Source organism: Lichenostomus cassidix, unplaced genomic scaffold (genome assembly GCF_008360975.1).
Source record: "Lichenostomus cassidix isolate B80296 unplaced genomic scaffold, HeHo_3.0 HiC_scaffold_34, whole genome shotgun sequence".
Taxonomy (NCBI): Eukaryota; Metazoa; Chordata; class Aves; order Passeriformes; family Meliphagidae; genus Lichenostomus; species Lichenostomus cassidix.
Window position 1 is genome coordinate 588,405 of NW_028147431.1, and position 27,869 is coordinate 616,273.

Consider the following 27,869-nt stretch of genomic DNA (forward strand, 5'->3'; position numbering starts at 1 on the left):
GGTGGTCAGTTTGGGATGAAGAGTGACCAATGGGGTGGTCAGTTTGACCACTGCTGTGGTCAGTTTGGGGTAAACAGTGACCAATAGGGTGGTCAGTTCTGTGATCAGAGTGACCAGTGGGGTGGTCAGTTTGACAGAGTGACCAATGGGGTGGTCAGTTTGAGTGACCAATGGGGTGGTCAGTTTGGGATGAACAGAGTGACCACTGCTCTGGTCAGTTCAGGAGGATTGGTGTTGACCACAAGGCAGAGTGACCACTGCTGACCTTGAGGGACTGACCACTGGCTGAGTGACCCTTGGTGAGACTGACCACTGACAAGAGGGACCGTTGCTGTGGTCAGTTTGGGATGAACAGTGACCAATGCTGTGGTCAGTTTTACTGAGTGACCAATGTTATGGTCAGTTCGAGGCACTGACCCCACACCAGAGTGACCAATGCTGTGGTCATCTTGGGAGCAGAGTGACCAACACTGTGGTCAGTTTGTGGGGGGGCAGAGTGACCATTGCTGTGGTCAGTTCAAGGGACTGACCACTGACAGAGTGACCCTTGCAGGACTGACCACATGCCAGAGTGACCAATGCTGTGGTCAGTTCTGTGATCAGAGTGACCAATGGGGTGGTCAGTTTGGGGTGATCAGAGTGACCAATGCTGTGGTCAGTTTGGGGTGACCAGAGTGACCAATGGGGTGGTCAGTTTGGGGTGACCAGAGTGACCAATGCTGTGGTCACTTCAGTGGTCACTTGTCCAGTTGTCCACTCTGGCGATGCCAAAGCCAAGAAGGAATTTTGGGTTAATTTTGGGATTTTATTTCACTTCTCCTGATCCTCCTTTGCTCCCCTCAATTAGCCCGTTGGTAATTAATCCATTTAATTAATGAATCAGTTTAATTAACGCCTGGGGAGGGGGGAGGGGCCACCGAGCCACCTCCCCTCCCCCACCCCGTGACGTCATCCTCCCGCGCGGGTGGGCGTGTCCCGCCGTGACGTCACCGCGGGGAGGGTGGGCGTGTCCGGCCGTGACGTCATCACTTGTGGTAGAAGCGCTGCCCCTGCCCGTGGGGGAGGGGAAAGGGGGCGTGGCGAGCCTGCGGGGGGTGGGGGAGGGGCGGTGTGGGGGAGGGGCGGCGCTGCCTCCCCTCCCCCCGCGGTTTTTGGGGGTGGGGTGGGGGAGGGGCGGGGTGAGGGGACTCACGTGGGGGGCGGCTGGGGGCGGCGCCGTGGGGGGGAAGGTCCCGGGGAGGCGGCGCGGGGGGCGGGGAAGGGCAGCGCCGGCTGTGGGGGGAGGGGCGGCGGTGGGTGGGGGGAGGGGCACGCGGGGGTGCCCATCCCCCCACGCCGGAAACGAACCCCCAAAAACCCCCAAAACCCGCGAGTTTCGCCCCGAAAACGCCACAACGCCCCTCCCCCACCCCCTCAATTCCCCTCCCCCACCCCCGCTTCCGCCCCTCCCCCACCCCATTTCCGCCCCTCCCCCCTCGCCCCTCCCCCCCCGGACCTTGGGGTTGCCCTGGATTGGCACCGGAAGTTGGGGGCTGGGCAGGAGGGCGGGGCCAGCGTGCAGCGCCTGGGGGGAGGGGCGGATGGGTGGGGGAGGGGGAGAGGCAGCGACACCCCCCCCCGGGATCACCCCTCTCTGCCCCTCCCCCACCGCTCCCCGCCCCTCCCCCAATCCCCCAATGCCCCTCCCCCAATCCTTTCAGCCACGCTCAGCCCGGTCATTCCCCTCCCCCACCCAGCTCTTGCCCCTCCCCCACTTCTAGCCCCTCCCAAATTTTTCCACCCCTCCCCCACCACATCCCTCCCCTGCCTCCCCCACCTTCCATATTCCACCCCAAATTTTCCCCACCTCCCCCCACCCACTGCCCCTCCCACCTCCCTTGGCTCCTCCCCACCCTTCGCCCCTCCCCCACTCTCAGCCCCTCCCCCAATCCCTTCAGCCCCTCCCCCTCCCCAGGCCCCGCCCCCTGCCGAGGCCCCGCCCCTCTCACAGGCTCGCTGAACCCTGATTGGCTGTTGGCGTGCTCCAGCTGCTTCTGCAGGGGCAGGGAGGAGCTGGGGGGGAGGAACCCTGGGGGAGGGGCGAGAGGGTCACGTGAGGGGGCGGGGCCAGACCGGGGCGGGGCCCAGGTGTGCCCCAGGTGTGTCTAGGTGTGACTGGGTGTGGCCCAGGTGTCTCTAGATGTATCTGTACATGTGTATCTCCTTACCTGGCTGCGCAGGTGGGAAGTGCCCGTGCAGGTGTGCCCAGGTGTATTTAAGGTGTGTACAGGTGTGTACAGGTGTATCTCTGTACAGGTGTGTCCTTACCTGGCTGCGCAGGTGGGAAGTGCCCGTGCAGGTGTGTTTAAGGTGTGAACAGGTGTGTACAGGTGTATGTAAGGTGTGTACAGGTGTGTACAGGTGTGCTGTACATGTGTATCTCCTTACCTGGCTGCGCAGGTGGGAAGTGCCCGTGCAGGTGTATTTAACATGTGTACAGGTGTGTACAGGTGTGTCTCAGGTGTGTACAGGTGTGTACAGGTGTATCTCAGGTGTGTCCTTACCTGGCTGCGCAGGTGGGAAGTGCCCGTGCAGGTGTGTTTAAGCTGTGTACAGGTGTGTACAGGTGTGTCTCAGGTGTGTATCTCAGGTGTGTATCTCAGGTGTATCTCAGGTGTATCCTTACCTGGCTGCGCAGGTGGGAAGTGCCCGTGCAGGCCGAAGGCGCCCCCTGGTGGCTGCTGGGGCAGGAATGGCAGCGCTGGGAATGCGGCTGGAGCTGGGAGAGAGCAGAGTGACCACTGAGTGACCACTGAGTGACCAGAGTGACCAGTGAGTGACCAGTGAGTGACCAGTGAGTGACCAGTGAGTGACCACTAGTGACCAGAGTGACCAGTGAGTGACCGTGAGTGACCATGAGTGACCAGTGAGTGACCAGTGAGTGACCACTGAGTGACCAATAGTGACCACTGAGTGACCACTGAGTGACCAGTAGTGACCACTGAGTGACCACTGAGTGACCACTGAGTGACCAGTAGTGACCAGTAGTGACCACTGAGTGACCAGTGAGTGACCAGAGTGACCAGTGAGTGACCAGTGAGTGACCAGAGTGACCAGTAGTGACCAGTGAGTGACCAATAGTGACCAGTGAGTGACCAGAGTGACCACTGAGTGACCAGTAGTGACCAGTGAGTGACCAGAGTGACCAGTGACCAGTGAGTGACCAGTGAGTGACCAGTGAGTGACCAGTGAGACCAGTGGGTGACCAGTGAGTGACCACTGACCACCACTGACCACTCACTGACCACCAGTAACACCAGTAACCCCACAGTGACCACCCCAGTGACCTCCCAGTATAACCCAACCCCATTCCAGTCCCTCCCAGTCCCTCCGAATCCATTCCCAGCCCATCCCAGTCCCCCCCAGTTCCCTCCCAGTCCATTCCCAGTTCCCTCCCAGTATAACCCAATCCCCTCCCAGTCCCTCCCAGTCCCTCCCAATCCCATCCCAGTATATCCCAGTCCCTCCCAGTATAACCCAACCCCATCCCAGTCCCTCCCAGTATAACCCAATCCCCTCCCAGTGCCTCCCAGTCTCTCCGTCGCTCCCAGTCTCTCCCAGTCCCTCTGAATCCATTCCCAGTTTATCCCAGTCTCCCCTAATCCCCTCCCAGTCGCTCCCAGTCCATTCCCAATCCCTCCCAGTATAACCCAATCCCCTCCCAGTATAACCCAGTCTCCCCCAATCCCCTCCCAGTCCCTCCCAGTATAACCCAACCCCATCCCAGTCCCTCCCAGTTCATCCCAGTCCCTCCCAGTCCCTCCCAGTATAACCCAATCCCCTCCCAGTCTCTCCCAGTCCAACCCAACCCCATCCCAGTATATCCCAGTCCATCCCAGTCCCTCCCACTCCATTCCCAGTCCCTCCCAGTCCATCCCAGTATAACCCAATCCCCTCCCAGTCCCTCCCAGTCCCTCCCAGTCTCTCCCAGTTCACTCACGCCTCAGCTGCTGGGTTCCTCCATAGGCTGCCGGGTTTTGGGCGCTGGGGAAGGGTGGGGGAGGGGCCTGGCTCTGCCCCACCCCGAAGGGGGAGGGGCCAGCCCCGCCCTGCCCCGCCCCGAAGGCCGCGGGGTCTCCCGCCCCGCCGAAAGGGGGCTGGGCTCCGAAATGGCGCGGCTGGGGGGGAGGGGAGGGTTAGGGGGGGATCCCCAAATTTGGGGAGGGGGGAGCCTGGAATTCCCAAAAAAATCACCCGAGGATCTTGGAATTCCCAAAAAAAATCACCCGAGGATCCTAAAATTCCCAAAAAAACTACCCAAGGATCCTAAAATTTGGGGATTCCATGTTTTCCCCCCAAAAACCACTCAAGGATCCTGAAATTCCCCAAAAAACCACCCAAAGATCCCGAAATTCCCAAAAAAAACACTCAAGGATCCCAAAATTCCCCCCAAAAAAACGACTCAAGGATCCTGAAATTCCCAAAAAAATGACCCAAGGATCCCAAAATTTGGGGAAACCCCTAAATTCCCCCCAAAAAACCACCCAAAGATCTCGAAATTCCCAAAAAAACTACCTAAGGATTCTGAAATTCCAAAAAAAATCACCCAAGGATCCTAAAATTCCCAAAAAAACTACCCAAGGATCCCAAAATTTGGGGAAACCCCAAAATTCCCCCCAAAAAACCACCCAAGGATCTCGAAATTCCCAAAAAAACCCATCCAAGGATCTAAAAATTCCCAAAAAAACTCATCCAAGGATCTTGAAATTCCTATCCTAGGGATCCCAAAATTTGGGGAGAACCCAAAATCCCCAAAAAAAACTACCTAAGGATCCCCAAATTCCAAAAAAAACTACCTAAGGATTCTGAAATTCCCAAAAAAATGACCCAAGGATCCTAAAATTCCCATAAAAATGACCCAAGGATCCCAAAATTTGGGGAAACCCTAAAATTCCCCCCAAAAAGCCACCCAAAGATCTCGAAATTCCCCAAAAAAGTCACCCAAGGATCCCGAAATTTCCCAAAAAAAACCACCCAAGGATCCTGAAATTCCCATCCTAGGGATCCCAAAATTTGGGGAGAACCCAAAATCCCCCCAAAAAACCACCCAAGGATCCCGAAATTCCCAAAAAAAACTACCTAAGGATTCTGAAATTCCCAAAAAAATGACCCAAGGATCCCAAAATTTGGGGAAACCCCAAAATTCCCCCCAAAAAACCACCCAAAGATCCCCAAAATTCCCAAAAAAACCACCCAAGGATCCCAAAATTCCCATCCTGGGGAGCCCAAAATTTGGAGAGATCCCACAATTCCCATCCCATGCAGCCCAAAATTTGGGGAGAACCCAAAATTCCTAAAAAAAACCACCCGAGGATCTCGGAATTCCCAAGAAAATCACCCAAGGATCTCGAAACTCCCAAAAAAACTACCCAAGGATCCCAAAATTTGGGGAAACCCTAAAATTCCCCCCAAAAAACCACCCAAAGATCTCGAAATTCCCCAAAAAAATCACCCAAGGATCCCGAAATTCCCATCCTAGGGATCCCAAAATTTGGGGAGAACCCAAAATCCCCAAAAAAAACCACCTAAGGATCCCCAAATTCCAAAAAAAACCACCTAAGGATCCTGGAATTCCCAAAAAAATCACCCCAAGGATCCCGAAATTCCCAAAAAAATGACCCAAGGATCCCAAAATTTGGGGAAACCCCAAAATTCCCCCCAAAAAACCACCCAAGGATCCCGAAAGTCCCAAAAAAACCAGCCAAGGATCCCAAAATTCCCATCCCATGCAGCCCAAAATTTGGGGAGAACCCAAAATTCCTAAAAAAAACCACCCGAGGATCCCGAAATTCAAAAAAAATCACCCAAGGATCTCGAAATTCCAACCCAGGAACCCCGAAATTCCCATCCTAGGGATCCCAAAATTTGCGGAGAAGCAGAAATTCCAAAAATAATCCATCCAAGGATCCCAAAATTCCCAAAAAAACCACCGAAGGATCCTGAAATTCCCATCCTAGGGAACCCAAACTTTGGGAAGAAGCAGAAATTCCCCAAAAAAAAAATTTCCAAGGATCCTAAAATTCCCAAAAAAACTACTTAAGGATCCCAAAATTCCCAAAAAAACCACCCAAGGATCCCAAAATTCCCATCCTAGGGATCCCAAAATTTGGGGAGAACCCAAAATTAAAAAAAAACCCACCCAAGGATCCCAAAATCCCCCAAAAAATCACCCAAGGATCTCAAAATTTCCATCCTAGAGAACCCAAAATTTGAGGAAACCCCAAAATTCCCATCCTATGGAACCCCAAATTTGGGGAGGAGGTTCCTAAAATTCCCAAAAACCACTCAAGGATCCCAAAATTCCCATCCTAGGGATCCCAAAATTCGGGGAGAACCCAAAATTCCCATCCTGGGCATCCCAAAAATCACCCAGGACCCCCAAATCTTCCCCAAATTCCAACCCAGGGATCCTAAAACCCCCCAGGGACCCCAAATTCCTCCTCAGGGACCTCAAATTCCCTCCTAGGAACCCTAAAAATCACTCAAGGATCCCAAAATTCCCCAAAATTCCCCCAAAATTCCAACCCAGGGATCCCAAAAATCACCCAGGGATCCGAAATTTTCACCCCAGAACCTCAAATCCTCCCCAAAATCCTCCTCAGGGACCCTAAATTCTCCCCCAGGAACCCCAAAAATTACCCAAGGATCCCCAAATTCCCTCCCAGGACCCCAAATTCCAACCCAGGGACCCCAAAAATCACTCAAGGATCCCAAATTTCCCCAAAATTCCCCCAAATCCTCCCCAAATTCCAACCCAGGAACCCCAAAACTCACCCAAGGATCCCAAAAATCACTCAAGGATCCCAATTTTCCCCCAAAATTCCCCCAAATCCTCCCCAAATTCCAACCCAGGGACCCCAAAAATCACTCAAGGATCCCAAATTTCCCCCAAATTTCCCCAAAATTCCCCAAATTTCCCCCAAAATCTCACACTGATGACAGGAGGACCAAACATCTGCTTGGCTCTGTCAGCGCCGATGAGTCCTGAGCGAGGAGTGCCTGGGCTGCCTGGGGGCCAAAAATAGCCAAAATTAACCCAAAAATCAGCCCAAAATTAGCCTAAAATCAGCCTAAGATTAGCCCAAAAAAGACCCAAAATTAGCCAAAAAACACCCCAAATCAAAGTCCTGAGCGAGGAGTGCCTGGGCTGCCTGGGGGCCAAAAATAGCCAAAATTAACCCAAAAATCAGCCCAAAAATACCCCAAAATTAACCCAAAAATACCCCAAAATTACCCCAAAATTAAACCCAAAAATACCCTAAAAATCCCCAAAATTAGCCCAAAAAATACCCCAAAATTAGCCCAAAATCAAAGTCCTGAGCGAGGAGTGCCTGGGCTGCCTGGGAGCCAAAAATAGCCAAAATTAACCCAAAATTAGCCCAAAAATCAGCCAGAAAATCCCCCAAAATCAACCCAAAAAATCCCCCAAAATCAGCCCAAAATTAGCCAAAAAACCCCCAAAATTAGCCCCAAAAAACCCCAAAATCAAAGTTCTGAGCGAGGAGTGCCTGGGCTGCCTGGGAGCCAAAAATAGCCAAAATTAGCCCAAAAAATACCCCCAAATCAGCCCAAAATTAGCCCAAAAATCAGCCTAAAATTAGCCCAAAAACCCCCAAAATGAGCCCAAAAAATATCTCAAAATTAGACAAAAAATCAGCCCAAAAAACCCAAAATCAAAGTCCTGAGCAAGGAGTGCCTGGGTTGCCTGGGGGCCAAAAATAGCCAAAATCAACCCAAAAATCAGCCCAAAAGTACCCCAAAATTAGCCCAAATAATCCTCCAAAATTAGCCCAAAAATCAGCCTAAAATCAGCCCAAAAACCCCCAAAATGAGCCCAAAAATATCTCAAAATTGGCCCAAAAATACCCCAAAATCAGCCCAAAATTAGCCCAAAACCCCCCAAAATTAGCCCAAAAAATACCCCAAAATCAGCCCAAAATCAGCCCAAAATCAAAGTCCTGAGTGAGGAGTGCCTGAGCTGCCTGGGAGCCAAAAATAGCCAAAATTAACCCAAAATTAGCCCAAAAATCAGCCAGAAAATCCCCCAAAATCAACCCAAAAAATCCCCCAAAATCAGCCTAAGATTAGCCAAAAAACCCCCAAAATTAGCCCCAAAAAACCCCAAAATCAAAGTTCTGAGTGAGGAGTGCCTGGGCTGCCTGGGAGCCAAAAATAGCCAAAATTAACCCAAAAATTAACCCAAAATCAGCCTAAAATCAGCCCAAAAAAACCTGAAAATCAGCCCAAAAAAACCCCAAACTGAGCCCAAAACACACCCCAAAATCAGCCCAAAATCAGCACCCTGAGTTGCCTGGGGACCCAAAAAAACCCCCAAAATTAGCCCCAAAAACCCCAAATCAAGGTTCTGAGCGAGGAGTGCCTGGGCTGCCTGGGGGCCAAAAATAGCCAAAATTAACCCCAAAATCAGCCCAAAAATCCCCCAAAATTAGCCCAAATTTGGCCCAAAAAATCCCCCAAAATTAGCCCCAAAAATATCTCAAAATTAGCCAAAAAAATCCCCAAAATCAAAGTCCTGGGCGAGGAGTGCCTGGGCTGCCTGGGAGCCAAAAATAGCCAAAATTAACCCAAAAATCAGACAGAAAATCCCCCAAAATCAACCCAAAAAATCCCCCAAAATCAGCCCAAAATTAGCCAAAAACCCCCCAAAATTAGCCCAAAAAAATCTCAAAATTAGCCCCAAAAAACCCCAAAATCAAAGTCCTGAGCGAGGAGTGCCTGAGCTGCCTGGGAGCCAAAAATAGCCAAAATTAACCCAAAAAAACCCCAAAATCACCCCGAATTACCCCAAAATTCCCCATAATTTCCCCAAATCCCCCCAAATTTCTTCCAAATCCCCTTAAAATCTCCCCAAAACTCCCCAAATTCCCCCTAAACCTCCCCAAATCACCCCAAAATCCCCAAATTCCCCCAAATCTCCCCAAAAATTTACCCCAAACCTCCCCCAAATCCCAAAATCCCCCAAATTTCCCCCAAAACCCCCAAATTCCCCCAAACCCCCCAAAATTCCTGAAAATCCCCCAAAATATCCCAAATCCCCCAAATCCCTCACCTGCCATGCCCAGCAGATGAGCTCCAGGCACTCCCAGGCTCTGGGGATAAGCAGCTGCTGTCAGAGTGGTGAGATCACTGGGGGGAAATGAGCCCAAAATTAGCCCAAAATCAGCCCAAAATTATCCTAAAATTAGTCTAAAATTATCCTGAAATTAGCCCAAAATAATCCTGAAATTAGCCCAAAATAATCCTAAAATTATCCTAAAATTATCCTGAAATTATTCTAAAATTATCCCAAAATTATCCTCTGAAATTATCCTAAAATTATCCTGAAATCAGCCTGAAATTATCCTGAAATTAGCCCAAAATCAGTCTGAAATTATCCCAAACTTATCCTAAAATTAGCCCAAATTTATCCTAAAATTATCTCGAAATCAGCCCAAAATTAGCCTAAAATTAGCCCAAAATTACCCCCAAATCAGCCTAAAATTATCCCAAAATCAGCCTAAAATTAGCCCAAAATCGTCCTGAAATTATCCTGAAATTACCCTAAAATTACCCCAAAATTATACCAAATTTATCCTAAAATTAGCCCAAAATTAGCCTAAAATTATCTGAAAATTAGCCCAAAATCATCCTAAAATTATCCTGAAATTATTCTAAAATTAGCCTGAAATTAGCCTAAAATCAGCCTGAAATTGTCCTAAAATTACACCAAAATTATCCCCAAATCAGCCCAAAATTAGCCTAAAATTATCCCAAAATTAGCCCAAAATCATCCTGAAATTATTCTAAAATTATCCTAAAATCAGCCTAAAATTATTCTAAAATTATCTCAAAATCAGCCTGAAATTATCTGAAAATTAGCCCAAAATCATCCTGAAATTATCCTGAAATTATTCTGAAATTATCCCAAAATTAGCCTAAAATTATCCCAAACTTATCTTAAAATTATCCCAAAATTATCCTAAAATTAGCCCAAAATCGTCCTGAAATGATCCCAAAATCAGCCTAAAATTGTCCTAAAATTACACCAAAATTATCCCCAAATCAGCCTAAAATTGTCCTAAAATTAGCCCAAAATTACCCCAAAATCAGCCTAAAATTATCCTGAAATTGTCCCGAAATTATCCCAAAGTTATCCTAAAATTATCCCAAAATTATCCTAAAGTTATCCCAAAATTACTTCCAAATTATCCCCAAAATCCAAATAAATCTCCTAAAATCACAATTTCCCAAAAAACTCAAATAAAATCCCCAAAAATTCAAATAAAATTTCAATAAATTCAAATAAAATCCCAAAAATTCAAATAAAATCCCAAAAAATCAAAATAAAATCCTAAAAAAATCAAATAAAATCCCAAGAAATTCAAATAAAACCTCCCAAAATCCCCAAAAATCCTCCTAAAATCCCCAAAAATTCAAATGAAATCCTAAAAAATTCAAATAAAATCCTAAAAAAAAATCAAATAAAACCTCCCAAAATCCCAATAAATTCGAATAAAATAAAAAAAATTTCAAATAAAATCCTAAAAAATTCAAATAAAATCCTAAAAATTCAAATAAAATCCCAATAAACTCAAACAAAACCTCCCAAATCCACAATTGAATAAAATCCAAAAAAATCCAAATAAAATCCTAAAAAATCCCCAGTAAATCCAAATAAAATCCTAATAAAATTTAAATAAAATAAAAAAATCCCAATAAATTCAAATAAAAACCGAAAAAATTCAAATAAAATAAAAAAAAATCCAAATAAAATCCAAAAAAATTCAAATAAAATCCTAAAATCAAATAAAATAAAAAAATTTCAAATAAAATCCTAAAAATTCAAATAAAATCCCAATAAACTCAAATAAAACCTCCCAAAATCCCCAAAAATCCTCCTAAAATCCCCAAAAATTCAAATAAAATCCAAAAAAATTCAAATAAAATCCTAAAAAATTCAAATAAAACCCTAAAAAAATCAAATAAAACCTCCCAAAATCCCAATAAATTCGAATAAAATAAAAAAAATTTCAAATAAAATCCAAAAAATTTCAAATAAAATCCTAAAAAATTCAAATGAAACCCTAAAAAATTCAAATAAAATCACACAAAATAAAAAAAATCCCAAAAAATTCAAATAAAACCCAAAAACTCAAATAAAATCCCAAAAATTCAAATAAAATCCTAAAATCAAATAAAACCAAAAAATTCAAATAAAAAAAAAATCCTAATAAAACTCAAAGATAATCCTAATAAACTCAAATAAAATCCCAAAAAATTCAAATAAAACCCCAAAAATTCAAATAAAATCCCAAAAATTTCAAATAAAATCCTAAAAATTCAAATAAAACCCTAAAAAATTCAAATAGAATCCCAAAAATTCAAATAAAATCCAAAAAATACAAATAAAATTAAAAAAATCAAATAAAATCCCAAAAAATTGAAATAAAATCCTAAAAAATCAAAATAAAATCCAAAAATTCAAATAAAATCCTAAAAATTTCAAATAAAACCAAAAAAAATTCAAATAAAACCCTAAAAAATTCAAATAAAATCCCAATAAACTCAAACAAAACCTCCCCAAATCCCAATAAATTCAAATAAAACCCAAAAAAAATCCCACAAAATCCTAAAAAATTCAAACAAAACCCAAAAAAATTCAAATAAAATCCTAATAAACTCAAATAAAATCCCCAAAACTTCAAATAAATTGAAATAAAATCCCAATAAATCTCCCAAAATCCCCCAAAAAATCCCAAATTTTCCCCAAAAATCCCCAAATTTTCCCCAAAATCCCCAAATTTTCCCCAAAATTCCCAATTTCCAGTCCCACCTCTGCTCCTTGCGGCGTCTCTTCTCCTCCTCGTGCAAAACCTTCTTGAGCTGCAGGAAGAGTTGATGTTTCTCCTCCTGCAGAGCTCCTAACTTCTCCTGCAGCTTCAGCAGCTGGAATTCGGGAAAAATGGGAATTTGGGGAAAAAATCCGGGAATTTTAGGAAAAAAAATGGGATTTTTGGGGAAAAAATGGGATTTTTTGGGGAAAAAATGGGAATTTTTTTGGGATTTTTGGAGAAAAAATGTGAATTTTTGGGGGAAAAATGTGATTTTTTAGGGGTAATTTGAAGGGTTTTGTCCTCCTGGAGGTGAAAAATGGGAATTTTGGGGTGAAAAATGGGAATTTTTTGGGGAAAAATGGGAATTTTTTTGGGAAAAATGTGATTTTTGGGGGGGATTGGAGGGATTTCTCCTCCTGCAGAGCTCCCAGCTTCTCCTGCAGCTTCAGCAGCTGGAAATTCGGGAAAATGGGAATTTTGGGAAAAAATCCGGGGATTTTGGGAAAAAAATGGGAATTTTTGGGGGATTTTTGGGGAAAAAATGGGAATTTTTGGGGGAAAAATGTGATTTTTTGGGGGAAAAATGTGATTTTTTGGGGGATTTTTGGGGAAAAAATGTGATTTTTAGGAGGAATTTGAAGGGTTTTGTCATCCTATAGGTGAAAAATGGGAATTTTGGGAAAAAAAATGGGAATTTTTGGGGGATTTTTGGAGAAAAATTGAGATTTTTTAAGGAAAAAATGTTTTTTTTGGGGGGTAATTTGAAGGGTTTTGTCATCCTGGAGGTGAAAAATGGGAATTTTGGGAAAAATCTGGGAATTTTGGGAAAAAAAAAAGGATTTTTGGGGTGAAAAATGGGAATTTTTTGGGGAAAAATGTGATTTTTTTTGGGGCTTTTTAGGGAAAAAAATGTTATTTTTTTGGGGATTTTCAGTGTATTTTTTAGGATTTTCAGTGTATTTTTTTGAGATTTTCAGGGAATATTTTGGGATTTTCAGTGAATTTTTTTGGATTTTCAGTCTATTTTTTAGGATTTTCAGTGAATTTTTTTGGGGATTTTCAGTGTAATTTTTGGGATTTTCAGTGAATTTTTTTGGGATTTCAGATGAATTTTTGGGTGAATTTTTTGGGATTTTCAGTATATTTTTTTGGTATTTTCAGTGAATTTTTGGGTGTATTTTTTTTGGATTTCAGGTGAATTTTTGGATGTATTTTTTGGGTTTTGAGGTGAATTTTGGGTATTTTTTGGGATTTCAGATGAATTTTTGGGAGATTTTCAGTGAATTTTTGGGTGAATTTTTTGGGGATTTTCAGTGTATTTTTTTGGATTTTCAGTGTACTTTTTTTAGGATTTTCAGTGTATTTTTGGGGTGATTTTGAGTGATTTTTTTTGGGATTTTCAGGTGTATTTTTTGGGGATTTCAGGTGAATTTTTCGTTGTATTTTTTTTGGATTTTCAGTGAATTTTTTTGGGATTTTCAGGTGAATTTTTGGGTGGATTTTTTTGGATTCCAGGTGAATTTTTTGGGGATTTTCAGTGAATTTTTTTGCGATTTTCAGTCTAATTTTTTGGGATTTTGGATGAATTTTTGGATGTATTTTTTGGGGATTTTCAGTGAATTCTTTTGGGATTTCAGGTGAATTTTTGGGTGCAATTTTTTGGGATTTTCAGTGAATTTTTGGGTGTATTTCTTTTTGGATTTTCAGTGTATTTTTTGGGGATTTCAGGTAAATTTTTGGGTACATTTTTGGGGTAATTTCAGGGGACTTTTGGGTGTAATTTTTTGGGATTTTCAGTGAATTTTGGGGAGATTTTCAGTGAATTTTTGGGTGTATTTTTTGGGGATTTCAGATGAATTTTTGGGTGTATTTTTTGGTATTTTCAGTGAATTTTTGGGAGATTTTCAGTGAATTTTTGGGTGTATTTTTTTGGATTTCAGGTGAATTTTTTGGGGATTTTCAGTGTATTTTTTTGGCATTTTCAGTGCAATTTTTTGGGACTTTCAGATGAATTTTTGGGTGTATTTTTTTGGATTTTGGGTGAATTTTTGGGTGAATTTTTTGGGGATTTTCAGTGTAATTTTTTTGGATTTTCAGTGTACTTTTTTTAGGATTTTCAGTGTATTTTTGGGGGGATTTTGAGTGATTTTTTGGGGGATTTTCAGGTGTATTTTTTTTGGGGATTTTCAGTGTAATTTTCTTTGGATTTTCAGTGTATTTTTTTTGGGATTTCAGACGAATTTTTCGGTGTATTTTTTTGGATTTTCAGTGAATTTTTTGGGACTTTCAGATGAATTTTTGGGTGTATTTTTTTTGGATTTTGGGTGATTTTTTCAATGAATTTTTTTTGGATTTTCAGTGAATTTTTGGGTGTAATTCTTTGAGATTTTCAGTGTATTTTTTGGGGGATTTTCAGTGTAACTTTTTGCGATTTTCAGTGTAATTTTTTGGAATTTTGGATGAATTTTTGGATGTATTTTTTGGGGATTTTCAGTGAATTTTTTGGGATTTCAGGTGAATTTTTGGGTGTAATTTTCAGGGATTTGAGATGTATTTTTTTAGGATTTTCAGTGTATTTTTTGGGGATTTTCAGTGAATTTTTGGGGGATTTTCAGTGAATATTTTGGGATTTTCAGTGAATTTTTTTAGGATTTTCAGTGTAACTTTTTGGGATTTTCAGTGTAATTTTTTGGAATTTTGGATGAATTTTTTGATGTATTTTTTGGGATTTTCAGTGTATTTTTTAGGATTTTCAGTGTCTTTTTTGGGGATTTTCAGTGTAATTTTTTGGGATTTTCAGTGAATTTTGGGGTGTATTTTTTGGGGTTTTCAGGTGAATTTTTGGGAGATTTTCAGTGAATTTTTGGGAGTATTTTTTTGGATTTCAGGTGAATTTTTTGGGATTTTCAGTGTATTTTTTTGGCATTTTCAGTGCAATCTTTTGGGACTTTCAGATGAATTTTTGGGTGTATTTTTTTGGGATTTTGGGTGAATTTTTCAATGAATTTTTTTTGGATTTTCAGTGTATTTTTGGGTGTAATTTTTTGAGATTTTCAGTGTATTTTTTTGGGGATTTTCAGTGTAACTTTTTGGGATTTTCAGTGTAATTTTTTGGGATTTTGGATGAATTTTTGGATGTATTTTTTGGGGATTTTCAGTGAATTTTTTTGGATTTCAGGTGAATTTTTCAATGAATTTTTTGGGGATTTTCAGTGAATTTTTGGGTGTAATTTTTGGGATTTTGGGTGAATTTTTCCATGAATTTTTTTGGGATTTTGGGTGAATTTTTCAGGTGTATTTTTTTGGATTTTCAGTGAATTTTTTTGGAATTTCAGGTGAATTTTTGGGTGTAATTTTTTTGGATTTTCAGTGAATTTTTGGGTGTAATTTTTTTGGATTTTCAGTGAATTTTGGGGTGAATTTGGGGTGAATTTTGGGACTCCCCACCTGCTCTCTGGTCTCCTCCAGGGACATTCTCTCCTCCAGCTCTTTCCTCCTCCTCCTCTCCTGTTCTTCCCGAACTTTCTGCTCCATCATCTTATCCACTTCCTCCTCCTCTGCGGGAAAAATGGGAATTTTTTGGATTTTATTTGGATTTATTGGGATTTTATTTGAATTTATTGGGATTTTATTTGGATTTATTGGGATTTTGTTTGAATTTGGGGTCAGAAATCCCAAAAAAACCCCAAAATCAGGATAAATCCACATAAAATCCCAATAAATCCACAAAAAAATCCCAAAAATCCTACCAAAAAAACCCCCAAAAATCCCAATAAATCCCACAAAAATCCCCATAAATCCACTTAATCCCAATAAATCTCCCCAAAAAACCTCAAAATCACGATAAATCCACAAAAAATCCCAATAAGCCCAATTAAAATGCAACAAAAACCACCCAAAAAAACCCCAAAATCCCACAAAAATCCCAAAAAATCCACGTAAAATCCCAATAAATCCAATTAAATTTTAAAAAACCCACCAAAAACCCCCAAAATCCCAATAAATCTACATGAAATCCCAATAAAGCCCAGAAAAATCCCAATAAATTCACAGAAATTACCAATAAATCCATTTAAAATCCCAATAAATCCACTTGAAATCCAACAAAAACCACCAAAAAAACCCCCAAAATCCCAATAAATGTACATGAAATCCCAAAAAATCCACCTAAAATCCCAAGAAATCCACTTAAAATCCCAATAAATCCAATTAAATTTCAAAAAAACCCACCAAAAACCCCCAAAATCCCAATAAATCTACATGAAATCCCAATAAATCCCCCAAAAATCCCAATAAATCCACAAAAATCCCAATAAATCCACTTAAAATATCAATAAATCCAAAAAAACCCCAATAAATCCCAAAAATCCCAATAAATCTCTGCAAAAAAACCAAAGAAGAAACACCTAAAGTCCCAACAAATCCCAAAAAAATCCCAATAAATCCACATAAAGTCCCAATAAATTCACCTAAAATCCCAAGAAATCCACTTAAAATATCAATAAATCAAAAAAAAACCCCAATAAATCCACAAAAATCCCAATAAATCCACATAAAGTCCTAATAAATCCACTTTATCCCAATAAATCTCCACAAAAAAAGCCAAAATCCCAATAAATCCACCTAAAATCCCAATAAATCCTCATAAAATCCCAATAAATCCTCATAAAATCCGAATAAATCCACAAAAAACCCAATAAATCCCAAAAATCCCAATAAATCTCTGCAAAAAAAGCAAAAAAGAAACATCTGAAGTCCCAATAAATCCCAAAAAAATCCCAATAAATCCACCTAAAATCCCAATAAATCCTCATAAAATCCCAATAAATCCACTTAAAATCCCAATAAATCCCAATAAACAAAATTTTTGGGGGATTTTTTTGGATTTTAAGGGAATTTCTTGGGATTTTTGGGGATTCCAGAGAGGTTTTTTTGGGATCCTCCCGACCCACTGAGAATCCCTGGATTTTTTGGGGTCACTGAGGGGTTTTGGGGGATTTTTTTTGGGGATCCCAGGAGAGTTTTTGGGGTTTTTTTTTGGGGATCCCAGTGGGATTTTTGGGGTTTTTTTGGGGGGATTTTTGGGGTTTTTTTGGGGATTTTTGGGGTTTTTTTGGGCATTTTTAAGGGTTTTTTTGGGAATTTTTAAGGGGTTTTTTTGGGATTTTTAAGGGTTTTTTTAGGAGGTTTTGGGGATATTTTTTGGGATCCCAGTGGGATTTTTGAAGGATTTTTTTGGGGCTCCCAGTGGGATTTTTAGGGGTGTTTTGGGGATTTTTAGAGGATTTTTTTGGGGGGTTTTGGGGGCTTTTTTTGGGGATCCCAGGACGATTTTTGAAGGATTTTTTTGGGGTGTCCCAGGGGATTTTTTGGGGTAGTTTTTGGGGATCCAAGGAGTTTTTTGGGGTGTTTTTGGGGGTTTTTTTTTGGGTGTCCCACTGGGATTTTGGGGTATTTTTTGGGGCTCCCAGTGGGGTTTTTGAGGGTTTTTTTGGGGATCCCAGGAGGATTTGGGTGCTTTTTTTGGGGATCCCAGAGGAGTTTTTGGGGTTTATTTTTTGGGGGTCCAAGGAGAGTTTTCAGGGGTATTTTTGGGGCTCCCAGTGGGATTTTTTGGGGTGTTTTGGGGAGTTTTTTGGGGATTTTTTTAAGGGATTTTAGGGGCGTTTTTTGGGGGGTCCTTGGGGATTTTTTGGGGGTATTTTTGGGGCTCCCAGTGGGATTTTTTTGGGTTTTTTAGGGAGTTTTTTGCGATTTTTGGGGGGCTTTTTTTGGGGGGTCCTTGGGGATTTTTCAGGTGGATTTTTGGGGCTCCCAGTGGGATTTTTTGGGGTTTTTTTAGGGATTTTTTTGGGTTTTTTTGGGGGGTCTCAGGTCCCCCAAGCCCTGCCCTGACTCCGCCCACTGGCAGAGGGGGCGTGGCCTGTTGCCATGGGAACGGCGCTGGGGGCGGGACCCGCCGCTATGGGGGCGTGGCCTGTTGCCGTGGCAACCCAGAGGGGCGGGGCGTGTCCACCTAGAAACGGCGCCAACCCCCGTTGCTATGGAGACGCGGAGGGGGCGTGGCTTTGCCGCCATGGAAAAGGCGGGGCTGGGCTTGTTGCCATGGCAACAGCGGCCTTGCTCCCCTCAGGGAGCCATGGAGCCTTTCGGGAGCCACCGCGGGGCTGCGATGGGAGCTGGGACACCCTGGGGACACCTTGGGGGACACCCTGGGGACACCTCGGGGACACCCTGAGATCCCCGGGACACCTGTGGGACATCTGTGGGACATCTGTGGGACAGCTCCGGGACACCCGGGGACACCGCGGGACAATCCGGGACACCCTGGGGACACCCCAAACCCGGTCCCCTCCCGGCCTCCCCTCATCCTCATCCACCCCGCCATCCCCGGGACACCCTGAGGCCCCCCGGGACACCCTGGGGACACCCCGGGGACAGCCCCGCTCCCTCCCGGCCTCACCCTGCCGCTTCCTCTCCCTCTCCACCATGACGTGGCGATGCAGCGCCCTGGCCATGGCCGAGCTGAGCTTCGGCCGCTCCAGCAGCGCCGGCATGGTGAGCCGAGCCGGGCCGAGCCGAGCCGAGCCGAGCCGAGCCGAGCCGAACTGAGCCGGGATGAGCCGGGATAAGCCGAGCAGAACCGAGCGGAACCGAGCCGGGCCGAGTTTAGCCGAGTTTAACCGGGTTTAGCCGAGCGCGGAGCGCCGCGGAACCGAGCGGCGATGAGCTGAGGGAACTTCCGGTTCCGGCAAGGCGGGAAAAGCTTCCCCTCAGCTCTGGCCACGCCCCTTCCGGCGGGGAGAGAGGGGTGGCCACGCCCCGCTGTGCGGAAACGAGGCTAAGCCACGCCCCCAGGTTGCCATAGAAGGCTAAGCCACGCCTCTTTGTGTGGAAACGAGGCTAAGCCACGCCCCGATTGCCATATAAGGAAGAAACCACGCCTCTGAGTGTGGCAATGAGGCTAAACCACGCCCCCAGACGCCCTATAAGGACAAACCACGCCCCTTCCTTTAAACCGAGGCTCAGCCACGCCCCTTTTGGCGGGAACGCATCTAGGCCACGCCCCTATTGCCATATATGGAGAAAAACACGCCTCCTTTGGTGAAAGCGAGGCTAAGCCACGCCCCCATTACCATATAAGGACAAACCACGCCCCATTCAGCCGAAACGAGGCTAAGCCACTCCCCCTAATTGCAATATATGGAGAAAACCCACTTCCTTTGGTGAAAGCTATGTTAAGCCACGCCCATTTGGTGGGAACGAGGCTAAGCCACGCCCCTATTACCATATAAGGATAAACAACGCCCTTCAGCAGGAATGAGGCTAAGCCACGCCCCCTAATTGCCATATATGGAGATAATCCACCTCCTTTGGTGAAAGCGTGGCTAAGCCACGCCCCCTAATTACCATATAAGGCTCAGCCACGCCCCGATTACCATATAAGGGCAAACAGCGGGTTTTGATGAGAATGAGGCTAAGCCACGCCCCCATTGCCATATAAGGAAAAAACACACTTTTTGGGCAATAAAGGTGGCTAAGCCACGCCCATTTCAGCTCCCAAGCCACGCCCCCTTGTCTGGCCACGCCCCCAACCCGGGGAATCTCCATCTTTAAGCCCCGCCCCCTCTCCCCTCCCCCACAGAAAAAACTCCGAATTTTTAATTCATTTTTTATTCATTTTTATTCGTTTTTTTAAATTATTTTTTACTAACCGGGTGGGGGAGGGGCGGAGGAGGAGGGGGTGGGGAGGGGCGAGCTGGCGGGAAATCCCCTCCCCCGCCCCTCCCCCACCCCACCCCGCAGCAGCTTCAAATAAAAATTCGTATTTTTCTGTTTTCGTCTTTAATTTAAAAAAAAATCCCAAAATCCCCGAAAACCCCAAAACCAACAAAAAAAAAAATTCCAAAACCAGAAAAATCCCCAAAAATTCCTCCCCTCTCCCTCGCCCTCCCCCACCCCCGGATTCACATTTGGGATAATAAATAAAGGGGTGGGGGAGGGGCGGGTGGGGGAGGGGCTGTGCAGTGGGGGGAGGGGCGAGTGCCAAGACCCCTCCCCCCCCCCAAAAAAACCCAAAAATTTGGGGTGAAAAATCCCAAAAATGGGGTCAGGGAGCCCAAAAAAATGGTTTTATGGAGCCCAAAAAATGGATTTAAGGACCCAAAAATTTAATTTTAGGGATCCCAAAAATTTGGGGAATTCATCCCAAATTTACCTTTTTCCATCCCATCCCAAAATTGGGGTGAAATTCCCCAAAATTGGGGTGAAATTCCCCAAAAATGGGGTCAGGGAGCCCAAAAAAATGGATTTAAAATCCCAAAAATTTGGGGAATTCGTCCCAAATTTACCTCTTTCCTCCCCGTTTTAAACTGGGATGAATTCCCCCAAAATTTGGGGTGAAATTCCCCAAAAATGGGTTCAGGGAGCCCAAAAAAATGGATTTAGGGACCCAAAAATTTGGGTTTAGGGACCCAAAAAATTTGGGGAATTCATCCTGAATTTAACTTTCCTTCTCCTTCCAAAATTGGGGTGAAATTCCCCAAAAATGGGTTTGGGGATCCCAAAAAATGGATTTAAGGTATCCCAAAAATTCAGGGAATTTGTGCCAAATTAACTTTTTTCCTTCCCATCCCAAAATTTGGGGTGAAATCATCCAAAAATGGGGTCGGAGAGCCCAAAAAATGGATTTAGGGAACCTAAAAATTTGGGGAATTCATCCCAAATTTACCTCTTTCCTCCCCATCCCAAAATTGGGGTCAAACCTCCCAAAATTGGGTAGAAACCTCCCAAAAATGGGTTTAGGACCCCAAAAATTGAATTTAAGAATCCCAAAAATTTGGGGAATTCATCCCAAATTTACCTTTTTCCATCCCATCCCAAAATTGGGGTGAAATTCCCCAAAAATGGGGTCAGGGAGCCCCAAAATGGATTTAAAGACCCCAAAAATGGATTTAGGGACCCAAAAAAATGTGTTTAGGGACCCAAAAATGGATTTAAGGACCCAAAATATTTGGGGAATTCATCCTAAATTTACCTTTTTCCTTCCCATCCCAAAATTTGGGGTGAAATCATCCAAAAATGGGGTCAGGGAGCCCAAAAAACGGATTTTGGGATCCCAAAAAATGGATTTAGGGACCCAAAAATGTGGGGAATTCATCCTGAATTGAACTCTTTCCTCCCCATCCCGAAATTGGGGTGAAATTCCTCAAAATTGGGGTCAAACCTCCCAAAATTGGGGTCAAAACTCCATTCCTTGGGAGGATTTCCTCCAATTTTTGGATGAATTTCTGCCATTTTTTGAGGGAATTTCCCCCACTTTTGGGCAAATTTTCCCTGTTTTTATGGCAAATAGTCTCCATTTTCTGAGCAAATATTCTCAATTTTTTGAGCAGAAATTCTCCATTTTTTGAGGTGAATTGCCCCTATTTTTGGGGTAAATTTCCCCATTTTTTTGGGGTGATAATCCCCCAATTTCAGGTGGATTTTCCCCTAATTTTGGGTGAATTCCTCCCATTTTTTGGGCAATTTTCCTCCATTTTCGGGACAAATTCCCCCATTATTTGGGGCGATTTCCCCCCATTTTTGGGGTGATTTTCCTCCAATTTTGGGTGAATTTCCTCCCATTTTTTGGGCAAATTCCCTCCAATTTTTGAGGCGATTTTCCCCCATTTTTCAGGCCAAATCCCCCATTTTTGGGAAATTTTCCCCCAATTCTTGGGGCAAATTCTCCCCACTTCTCAGGACAAATCCTTCATTTTTATGGCGAATATTCTCCATTTTTTCAGCAAATATTCTAACATTTCTTGGGCAAATTTCCCCAATTTTTGGGGTGATTTCCCATTTTTCAGGCCAAATCCCCCATTTTTGGGGCGATTTCCCCCATTTCTTGGTGGATTTTCCCCCATTTTCAGGCCAAATCCCCCATTTTTGGGACAAATCCCCCATTTTCAGGGCAATTTTCCCCATTTCTTGGGCAAATTTCCCCCATTTTTGGGGTGATTTCCCCCATTTTTCAGGCCAAATCCCCCATTTTTCAGGCCAAATCCGCCATTTTTGGGACGATTTTCCCTGTTTTTGGGGTGATTTTCCCCCCATTTTTTAGGACAAATCCCCCATTTTTTCGGGTGATTTCCCCCCATTTTTCTGGGCAAATCCCCTATTTTTTGGGTCAAATCCCTCATTTTCAGGATGATTTCCCCCATTTTAGGGGTGATTTCCCCCGTTTTCGGGTCAAATCCCCCATTTTCAGGACGATTTTCCCCATTTTTGGGGCGATTTTCCCTGTTTTTGGGGCAATTTCCCCCATTTTTGGGCCGAATCCCCCATTTTTGGGACAAATTTCCCCCATTTTTCAGGCCAAATCCGCCATTTTTGGGACGATTTTTCCTGGTTTTGGGGCGATTTTCCCCCGTTTTTCACACCAAATCCCCCGTTTTCCCCGTGCCCTCAGTCCACCCTGACCAGCAGGCCGGCCAGCACGGTGGCCCCGGGCTCCTTGGTGACCCACTCGAGCTGCTCCAGCCCCCCGGGGGGCTCCAGCCAGGCCGGGGGCCGCAGGGACGGAGGGCCGGCGCGGAACGAACCGGGCCGGACCCACACCTCGAAGGCCAGCTGGGCGCCGCGCGGCCGCGGCCAGCCGGGCTCCCGGAACCTGCCAGGGGAGGGAGAGGAGAGAGAGAAATTAGAGCAAAATTAGCCCCAAAATCACCTCAAAATTGTCCCCAAAATCACCTCAAAAATTGCTCAAAATCCTCCCAAAATCGCCTCAAAATCCTCCCCAAAATCACCTCAAAAATTGCTCAAAATCCTCCCAAAATCACCTCAAAATTGTCCCAAAATCACCTCAAAATCTACTTAAAATTATTCCCAAAATCACCTCAAAATCCTCTTTAAATTATCCCCAAAATCACCTCAAAATCTTCCCCAAAATCACCTCAAAATTGTCCCCAAATCACCTCAAAATCCACTTAAAATTATCCCCAAAATCACCTCAAAATTGTCCCAAAATCACCTCAAAAATTGCTCAAAATCCTCCCAAAATCGCCTCAAAATCCTGCCCAAAATCACCTCAAAATTGTCCCAAAATCACCTCAAAACCCTCCCAAAATCACCTCAAAATTGTCCCAAAATCACCTCAAAAATTCCCCAAAATCATCTCAAAATTCCCTCAGAATTGTCCCCAAAATCCCCCAAAATTATCCTCAAAATTCCCGCAGAACCAGCCCGGCTCTCGGAACCTCGGGAGGGGAGAGAGAAATTAGAGCAAAATTAGCCCCAAAATCACCTCAAAATTGTCCCCAAATCACCTCAAAAATTGCTCAAAATCCCCCCAAAATCGCCTCAAAATCCTCTTAAAATTATCCCCAAAATCACCTCAAAATCTTCCCCAAAATCACCTCAAAATTGTCCCCAAATCACCTCAAAATTGTCCCCAAAGTCACCTCAAAATCCTCTTTAAATTATCCCCAAAATCACCTCAAAATCTTCCCCAGAATCACCTCAAAATTGTCCCCAAATCACCTCAAAATCCACTTAAAATTATCCCCAAAATCACCTCAAAATTGTCCCCAAAATCACCTCAAAAATTGCTCAAAATCCTCCCAAAATCACCGCAAAATTGTCCCCAAATCACCTCAAAATTGTCCCAAAATCACCTCAAAATTGTCCCAAAATCACCTCAAAATCCACTTAAAATTATCCCCAAAATCACCTCAAAATCTTCTTAAAATTATCCCCAAAAATCCCCCCAGAACCAGCCAGGCTCCTGGAACCTGGGGGGGAAATTAGAGTGAATTCTGAGAGATTGTCCACAAAATTCCCTCAAAATCACCTCAAAAATTTCCCAAAATCGTCCCCAAAATCCCCCGGAACCAGCTGGGCTCTGGGAACCTGGGGAGGGGAAGGAGTTAGAGCAAAATCCTCCCCAAAATCACCTCAAAATTGTCCCAAAAATCACCTCAAAATCCTCCCCAAAATCACCTCAAAATTGTCCCAAAATCACCTCAAAAATTGCTCAATATCCTCCCAAAATCACCTCAAAATCGTCCCCAAAATCCCCCAAAATTCCCTCAGAATTGTCCCCAGAATCCTCTCAAAATCGTTCCCAAAATTCCCTCAAAATCACCTCAAAATCCCCGAGGAAATTCCACAGAATTCCCTCAGAATTGTCCCCAAAATCCTCTCAAAATTATCCCAAAATCCCCAACAAAATTCCCTAAAATTCCCTCAAAATCTTTCACAAAATTTCCTCAAAATTGTCCCAAAATTATCCCCAAAATCCCCCAGAACCAGCCAGGCTCACGGAACCTGCCAGGGGGGAAATTAGAAGGAATTCTAAGAGATTGGCTCAAAATTATCCACAAAATCACCTCAAAATCCTCTCGAAATCAGCTGCAAAATCCTCCCAAAATCGCCTCAAAAGCCTCTTAAAATCTTCCTCAAAATCCGCCAAAAATTCTCCCCAAAATCACCTCATAATCCTTCATAAAATCCTCTAAGAGTCTCCAAAAATCACCTAAAAAAATTCCTAAAAATCCTCCCCAAATCACCTCCAAAATTCCTCAAAAATTCCCCCAAAATCACCTCGAAATCCCCAAGGAAATTCCCCAAAATTCCCTCAAAATCTTCCGCAAAATTCCTTCAATATCCTTAAAATCTTCCTCAAAATCCTCCCCAAAATCCCCCAAAAATCATCCCAAAATGCCCCCAAAAGCCAACCGAATCCTCCTCAAAATCCTCTCCAAAATCCTCCCAAAATCCCTCCGAAATACCCTGAAAATCCTTTGCCAAACTCTTCCCAAAATCACCTCAAAATCCTCCCAAAAATCTCTCAAAATCCTCCCAAAACCACCTCAAAATAATCTCAAAATCATCCCCAAATTTCCCTCAAAAACCTCCCCAAATTCCCCCCAAATCCTCCCCAAAATCCGCAAAAAATCACCTCAAAATTTCCTCAAGATCCTCTAAAATCTCCCCAAATCCCCTCATGCCCATGACTCCGCCCCTTTCCCGTAGCCCCGCCCCTTTCCCGTAGCCCCGCCCACTCACCGCACACAGTTGGCAAATGGCTCCAGGCCCCTCCCATTCCCCACAAGCCCCTCCCCTTTCCCTTAGCCCCGCCCCTTCCTTACAAGCCCCGCCCACTCACTGCACGCGGCTGCCGGGTGGCTCCAGGCCCCTCCCCTTTCCCCTAGCCCCGCCCCATTCCCCACAAGCCCCTCCCCTTTCCCCATAACCCCGCCTATTCTCCCCAAGCCCCGCCCATTTCCCTTAGCCCCGCCTTCCGGTAGCCCCGCCCACTCACTGCACGCAGCTGGCGAATGTCTCCAGGCCCTCCCCTTCCCTAGCTCCTCCCCATTTCCCACAAACCCCTCCCCTTTCCCCATAACCCCGCCCATTCTCCCACAAGCCCCGCCCCTTTCCCATTAGCCCCGCCCACTCACTGCACGCTGCTGGCGAGTGGCTCCTAGCCCCGCCCTCTCCCTAGCCCCGCCCATTGCCCCACAAGCCACGCCCATTCCCTTAGCCCCGCCCACTCACTGCACACAGTTGGCAAATGGCTCCAGGCCCCTCCCATTCCCTTAGCTCCCTAGCCCCGCCCCTCTCCCTAGCCCCGTCTCCATTTCATTAGCCCCGCCCATTCACCGCACGCAGCTGGTGAACGGCTCCCTAGCCCCGCCCATCCCCATAACCCCGCCCCTTTCCCCACAAGCCCCGCCCACTCACTGCACGCGGCTGGCGGGTGGCTCCAGGCCCCACCCCTTTCCCTATAGCCCCGCCCCTTTCCCCTAGCTCCCATTTCCCCACAAGCCCCTCCTTCCCCATAACCCCGCCCCTTCCCTTAGCCCCGCCCCTTTTCCATTAGCCCCGCCCCACTCACACGCGGCTGGCGACTCAGCTCCAAGCCCCTCCCCTTTCCCCTAGCCCCGCCCATTCCCTTAGCCCCGCCCACTAACGCACGCAGCTGGCAAATGGCTCCAGGCCCTCCCCTTTCCCCTTAGCCCCGCCCCTTTCCCCAAGCCCCGCCCACTCACTGCACGCGGCTGGTGAATGGCTCCAAGCCCCGCCCTTTCCCTTAGCCCCGCCTCCCTAGCTCCTCCCCATTTCCCACAAGTCCCTCCCCTTTCCTCATAACCCCCGCCCATTCTCCCACAAGCCCGCCTTTTCCGTAGCTCCGCCCACTCACTGCACGCGGCTGGCGAATAGCTCCAAGCCCCTCCCCTTTCTCCATGCCCCGCCCCATTTCCCTTAGCCCCGCCCCTTCCCCCAAGCCCCGCCCACTCACTGCACGCAGCTGGTGAACAGCTCCCGGCCCCGCCCCTCCCTAGCCCCGCCCCTTCCCCTTTTAGCCCCGCCCATTCTCCCACAAGCCCCTCCCATTTCCCTTAGCCCCGCCCCTTTCCCCAAAGCCCCGCGCACTCACTGCACACTGCTGGCGAATAGCTCCAAGCTCCGCCCCTTTCTTCATGCCCCGCCCCATTTCCCTTAGCCCCGCCCCTTCCCCAAGCCCCGCCCACTCACTGCACGCAGCCGGTGAACAGCTCCAGCCCCCGCCCCTCTCCCTAGCCCCCCGCCCCTTCCCCTTTAGCCCCGCCCATTCTCACACAAGCCCATCTCATTTCCCTTAGCCCCGCCCCTTCTCCCTTAGCCCCGCCCACTCACTGCACGCGGCTGACAAATGGCTCCAGGCCCCGCCCATTTCCCCACAAGCCCCGCCCATTTCGCCACAAGCCCCGCCCCTTTCCGGTAGCCCCGCCCACTCACTGCACGCGGCTGGCGAACGGCTCCAGCGCCGCCCCTTTCCCTTAGCCCCTCCCTTAGCCACGCCCTTTCCCTTAGCCACGCCCCCTTTCCCCACAAGCCCCGCCCTGTCTGTAGCCCCGCCCACTCACGCCACATGGCTGGCGAGTGGCTCCAAGCCCCTCCCATTCCCCCACAAACCCCTCCCCATTTCCCCACAAGCCCCGCCCCTTTCCACAAGCCCCGCCCACTCACTGCACGCGGCTGGCGAGTGGCTCCCTAGCCCCTCCCATTTCCCCACAAGCCCCTCCCCTTTCCCTTAGCCCCGCCCCTTCCTTACAAGCCCCGCCCACTCACTGCACGCGGCTGCCGGGTGGCTCCAGGCCCCTCCCCTTTCCCCTAGCCCCGCCCCATTCCCAGCCTCCCCATTTCCCATAGCCTCTCCCCTTCCCCTAGCCCCGCCCATTTCCCCACAAACCCGCCCCTTCCCCACAAGCCCCGCCCACTCACTGCACGCGGCTGGCGAGTGGCTCCTAGCCCCGCCCCTCTCCCTAGCCCCGCCCATTGCCCCACAAGCCACGCCCATTCCCTTAGCCCCGCCCACTCACTGCACACAGTTGGCAAATGGCTCCAGGCCCCTCCCATTCCCTTAGCTCCCTAGCCCCGCCCCTCTCCCTAGCCCCGCCTCCATTTCATTAGCCCCGCCCATTCACCGCACACAGCTGGTGAACGGCTCCCTAGCCCCGCCCATCCCCATAACCCCGCCCCTTTCCCCACAAGCCCCGCCCACTCACTGCACGCGGCTGGCGGGTGGCTCCAGGCCCCACCCCTTTCCCTATAGCCCCGCCCCTTTCCCTAGCTCCTCCCCATTTCCCCACAAACCCCTCCCCTTTCCCCATAACCCCGCCCCTCCCCTTAGCCCCGCCCCTTTTCCATTAGCCCCGCCCACTCACTGCACGCGGCTGGCGAACGGCTCCAAGCCCCTCCCCTTTCCCCATAGCCCCGCCCCTTCCCCACAAGCCCCGCCCTTTTCCATTAGCCCCGCCCACTCACTGCACGCGGCTGGCGAACGGCTCCAGCGCCGCGTAGCCCAAGGCCGGCGAGAGCACCAGGGGGGCGGGGCCGGGGGGGCGTGGCCCGGCGGCGGAGGGGGCGGGGCCTGCGCGCGGGTGGGCGGGGCCAGGCGGCTCGGCCTTGCAGGGAGCGCTGAGCAGCGACCAGGGGCCTGCGGGGGGCGGGGCCAGGGAAAAGGGG

The 27,869-nt window shown here is 46.5% G+C and overlaps 2 protein-coding genes and 2 long non-coding RNA genes across 9 annotated transcripts in view; 1 reads left to right on the forward strand and 3 right to left on the reverse strand.

Annotated features, from left to right (window-relative positions):
- The window catches only part of LOC146423068 (uncharacterized), a 50,695-nt gene extending 47,450 nt beyond the window's left edge, over nucleotides 1-3,245 (forward strand). Inside the window, exons 2-3 of the long non-coding RNA XR_014847658.1 lie at nucleotides 2,770-2,804; nucleotides 3,121-3,245. This is a non-coding gene — a long non-coding RNA (uncharacterized LOC146423068). The remainder of the gene's footprint in view (nucleotides 1-2,769; nucleotides 2,805-3,120) is intronic.
- Nucleotides 1-20,688, reverse strand: part of LOC146423069 (uncharacterized) — a 50,797-nt gene extending 30,109 nt beyond the window's left edge. For all 3 annotated transcript variants that reach the window (XR_014847656.1, XR_014847655.1, XR_014847654.1), the window contains exon 1: nucleotides 19,949-20,688. This is a non-coding gene — a long non-coding RNA (uncharacterized LOC146423069). The remainder of the gene's footprint in view (nucleotides 1-19,948) is intronic.
- On the reverse strand, nucleotides 904-18,508 carry LOC146423073 (G protein pathway suppressor 2-like). Of its 2 annotated transcripts, XM_085045118.1 has the most exons (11): nucleotides 18,337-18,508; nucleotides 15,321-15,430; nucleotides 11,873-11,985; nucleotides 9,110-9,186; nucleotides 6,971-7,047; nucleotides 3,980-4,157; nucleotides 2,666-2,758; nucleotides 1,989-2,068; nucleotides 1,496-1,564; nucleotides 999-1,085; nucleotides 919-962 (listed from the first exon to the last, which is right to left on the reverse strand). In XM_085045118.1, the coding sequence occupies exons 1-10, from the start codon at nucleotides 18,428-18,430 to the stop codon at nucleotides 1,026-1,028; spliced, it is 951 nt and encodes a 316-aa protein (XP_084901244.1). In that variant the 5' UTR covers nucleotides 18,431-18,508; the 3' UTR covers nucleotides 919-962; nucleotides 999-1,025. The 2 variants fall into 2 exon arrangements, with proteins under 2 accessions (XP_084901243.1, XP_084901244.1); XM_085045117.1 differs by having other exon boundaries at nucleotides 904-1,085.
- A 1,617-nt stretch (nucleotides 20,689-22,305) lies between the features above and the next one.
- NEURL4 (neuralized E3 ubiquitin protein ligase 4) overlaps nucleotides 22,306-27,869 on the reverse strand; it is a 45,283-nt gene continuing 39,719 nt past the window's right edge. For all 3 annotated transcript variants that reach the window (XM_085045104.1, XM_085045102.1, XM_085045103.1), the window contains 2 exons: nucleotides 27,669-27,840; nucleotides 22,306-22,527 (listed from right to left, as the gene is read on the reverse strand). In XM_085045104.1, the coding sequence (XP_084901230.1) occupies nucleotides 22,323-22,527; nucleotides 27,669-27,840 (377 nt within the window). In that variant the 3' untranslated portion in view covers nucleotides 22,306-22,322. The remainder of the gene's footprint in view (nucleotides 22,528-27,668; nucleotides 27,841-27,869) is intronic.